This window comes from Conger conger, chromosome 4 (genome assembly GCF_963514075.1).
Source record: "Conger conger chromosome 4, fConCon1.1, whole genome shotgun sequence".
Lineage (NCBI taxonomy): Eukaryota > Metazoa > Chordata > Actinopteri > Anguilliformes > Congridae > Conger > Conger conger.
In genome coordinates, this window is record NC_083763.1 from 59,857,898 (window position 1) to 59,861,211 (window position 3,314).

A 3,314-nucleotide genomic window follows, 5' to 3' on the forward strand; every position below is an offset into this window, starting at 1 on the left:
AAACTCAATTGTCTTCAGTGTATAGCAAAAACAAAAGAATTGAACATGCTGTTCCAATACTTTTGGAGGGGACTGGACATGTACAGTCGGAGCTTGCTCCAAGAGAGCTATTAAATATGCCGGATTTATACAGTTTCTCAAATATATTAACCTTTATTTGACTAGGAAGTCACATTGAGATTAAAACCTCTTTTACAAATGAGACCAAGCCAAGGCAGGGTCAAATAGCAACATAAAATTATAGAATCGCAATAACCAGTACAATACAGTACTATCCATAATAATGTAGGTATATACAATTTCAAGTGCATTGCAATACATACAGTATGACAGAACATAACACATGGCGGTGAAATGAACACATCAGCGTTCCAAATTTTAAATGTTCTCTTTTGCCAAGTTTTTTCCCGATGAATATGGTCAATCCAGAGTGAAATAAAAAGCTTGTTAAGAGTATGTTGACGCAAGGGTTGATATGATGTTCACAGGATTATAGCCACACTGTCGTTTGATTTTCAGTGTCTACTAAAGATGTCTACGTGCATGTCATCACAGTGTTAAAATGTTGATGATGCTATAGGTGCTTCGCTTTAGAAAAGAGAAGAAACCTGAAGCTCCTGGACTGCAACAACAAGAAGTAAAAAGACAGCTTCCACCAGGGGTGCTGAAGGTGAGAAAACATGTAACTGCAGCTGAATTTACTAACCACAAGGATGGGATGTCTGTAAATTGTGTTAACAATGGGTTTTGGGTGAGTGACTGGCTACATTATCGCTGAGGTATCTTGGTCTTTTGCTTCACCAATATTGTCTTTTCCCTTCACAGTACTTATACTTTTGTATACTTTGTATTGGACATTTAAATACATGAGAAAATATCTGTAAGACAGATTTTGGTGTACAATTCAATTATAATGATGCCGACAAAGGGATTGAGGCAATACCCAGTGGTTTCAAACTTGGCAGAGTATAAGAATGTGTGATAATATGTGGTAAGGAGTGAACAAGCCTTCAGAAATGCACCACTCTCAACTGGATCAATGGCTTCTCTTCTCCTGCAGTTGGAAAGGGAACTCATGTACAACGAGCTCATCGAGTGGATACAGCCTGAGAAGATGAAATATACTCGTTTAGTTTTGGCTGTGCCCAAGTTCAAGATGGAAGAGAGCTATGACCTGAAAGATATTCTGATCAATATGGAGATGAAGGATGCCTTCGATGTGTCCAAAAGCGATTTCTCTGGCATGTCTCCCAGCAATGACCTGGTGGTGTCCAAAGTGGTGCACAAGGCCTTTGTGGAGGTGAACGAGGAGGGCACAGAGGCTGCTGCCGCCACTGCTGCCATCATGATGGTTGGATGTTCCAGGCCACCCCCAGATCGGTTCATCGCAGACCATCCCTTCCTGTTCTTCATCAGACACAACCTCACTCAGAGCATCCTCTTCTATGGCCGTTTCTGCTCCCCTTGAAGTCTTAAACTCAGCCATTTCCAGTTTTTAGCAGGAGTCTAAAGAAAGACTGTCTGCATGTTAAATGGCTCTGCAATGCTGTTTGCCTTAAAATAATATTTCATTTTTATCTGCTTCTCAGAGCTTAGACAATCCTGCTGCAGTACATTGTATTCATTCATGTCCATTGTATCCTCTTTGAAGATTAATACTGGCTTAAGACCATTGCTTCCTTTCTGTTCATTATATTTATCTCAATGCTAAAATGACAAAAAACAAGTAATAAAAACAAGAAGCAATAACCAAGATCACATTTCTCATTTGTGAAAATAAAAGTGCACAAAAGTTTACTTTGTTGGTTGCTTTTTTCACTTTGCTGCTCAGTCATTGCATCAGATGAGTACATTTCATGCACTGCTGGTACATGCAGAATGCTGGTGCCCAGTCAATCAGATTTTTTTGTGTGACAATCATTCCAAGAAAAAAGTCTCCATTTCTGGCTAAATCTATGACTAATTATGTGCCACATGAATCACAGAAATCCACAATTGAATGTCTCCATTTGCTTGATTTTCCCACTTGACAATGATGCAGAGACAGTCATGCTGCAAACTCTACAGCCAATTTGGGAGGAGCATAGATTAGCACTCATGGAATTCGGCAGTATCTTCCTATTTTGAAAAAGGTTCATTCAGAAGCATTTGCCACTTGATACAATGTGAAATGCGTGCTAAGACGTTATTAATCATCATGTCTGTCATGTCATTACGTTAAACGCTGCTGTATTTTATTTTTATTTGGCAACATGCCCTATAGCAACCAGGAGTTCTGAAGTCCGTAAGTGCACTGAGGCAGAATGGACAGAGCTTGAGACACATTGACATTCTTTTCTATTGCTGTCTAATCAGTGGAAATGATGCACTGCACCAGGTGGTGCCAATTTCAGCATTCAGGCATTCAGTCGCTCCTTGAGGTAGATCTCTGTCTATAAGCATTTTGACCTGCCTGTACTAGCCATGATGGAAGAAACTTTCATGGAGAATTTTTCTTTGGTTTATGCAGCACTGATATTTGACTGCATTATGCGTGTTTGTGTACATATGTACCTGCACAAATGGTGGAAATTCTCAGCCAATGCATGATATACAACCAAATTTGAAACAAAATCGAAACATGAATGAGATAATAACATTGAACCTTGGGTTTTCTATTGTTCAGTTGAAGATGGTGGGGTTTGCAAGCCATTTTTTCAGCCGAGTCCTTGCTGAATAAATGGTTTCGATTTATCTGTAGTGGGTGGGTATGTGCAATGTATACACATACATGTTAAACACTCATGAGTGTACACGGATATAAAAATGTATGTTTTTTATTGGTTGCTTAAATTTAAATGTTGAAGAGTGGTTTTAATCTAAGCGCTTTCAACTGCTGTTGAAAAGTAGTATGAATCCTTTCTGCTTGTATTGAAGAAAGTAGAGAGGTCTTTGTATTGGTGTATATGAAAAACTTGGGATGACATGGAATTAATTTAGGTAAATCGGAAAACAAGATTGGAAAAAAAAAGTTGAGTAAATTGAGTTGGTGGAGAACGATGTGTTCTATTTCTTTATTAGCTTCACTTTAAGCTCTATGGGAATTGGATTTCATCCAATCTCGAGACTGAAAAACGATCTACGCAACGCCATCTTGATGGCCAGTCAGGGCAAGCCCCGGTAGTGTCTTTTTCACCTTTCACAGTGGTGTCGGGCCGACAAAAGCTTCAGACGGAAGGGGTTCCGTGACTCGAAGATTCCTTGGCTACTCATCTCCTCGCCCCCACAGCAAGGTGGAGCGCAAGGAAGCCTAACCTTCCCACTCGGTCTGGGCA

General features: G+C 39.8%; 1 protein-coding gene across 1 annotated transcript; it reads left to right on the top strand.

The window, feature by feature from the left end:
* The first annotated feature begins 475 nt into the window (after window positions 1–475).
* On the top strand, window positions 476–1,654 carry LOC133125906 (serpin B6-like). Its single transcript, XM_061237629.1, has 2 exons — window positions 476–670; window positions 1,061–1,654. The coding sequence occupies exon 2, from the start codon at window positions 1,076–1,078 to the stop codon at window positions 1,466–1,468; it is 393 nt and encodes a 130-aa protein (XP_061093613.1). The 5' UTR covers window positions 476–670; window positions 1,061–1,075; the 3' UTR covers window positions 1,469–1,654.
* Window positions 1,655–3,314: the final 1,660 nt, after the last annotated feature.

Coding starts and splice junctions, on each gene's coding strand:
- LOC133125906 (XM_061237629.1), top strand. CDS start 1,076: ATGTACAACGAGCTCATCGAGTGGATACAGCCTGAGAAGATGAAATAT.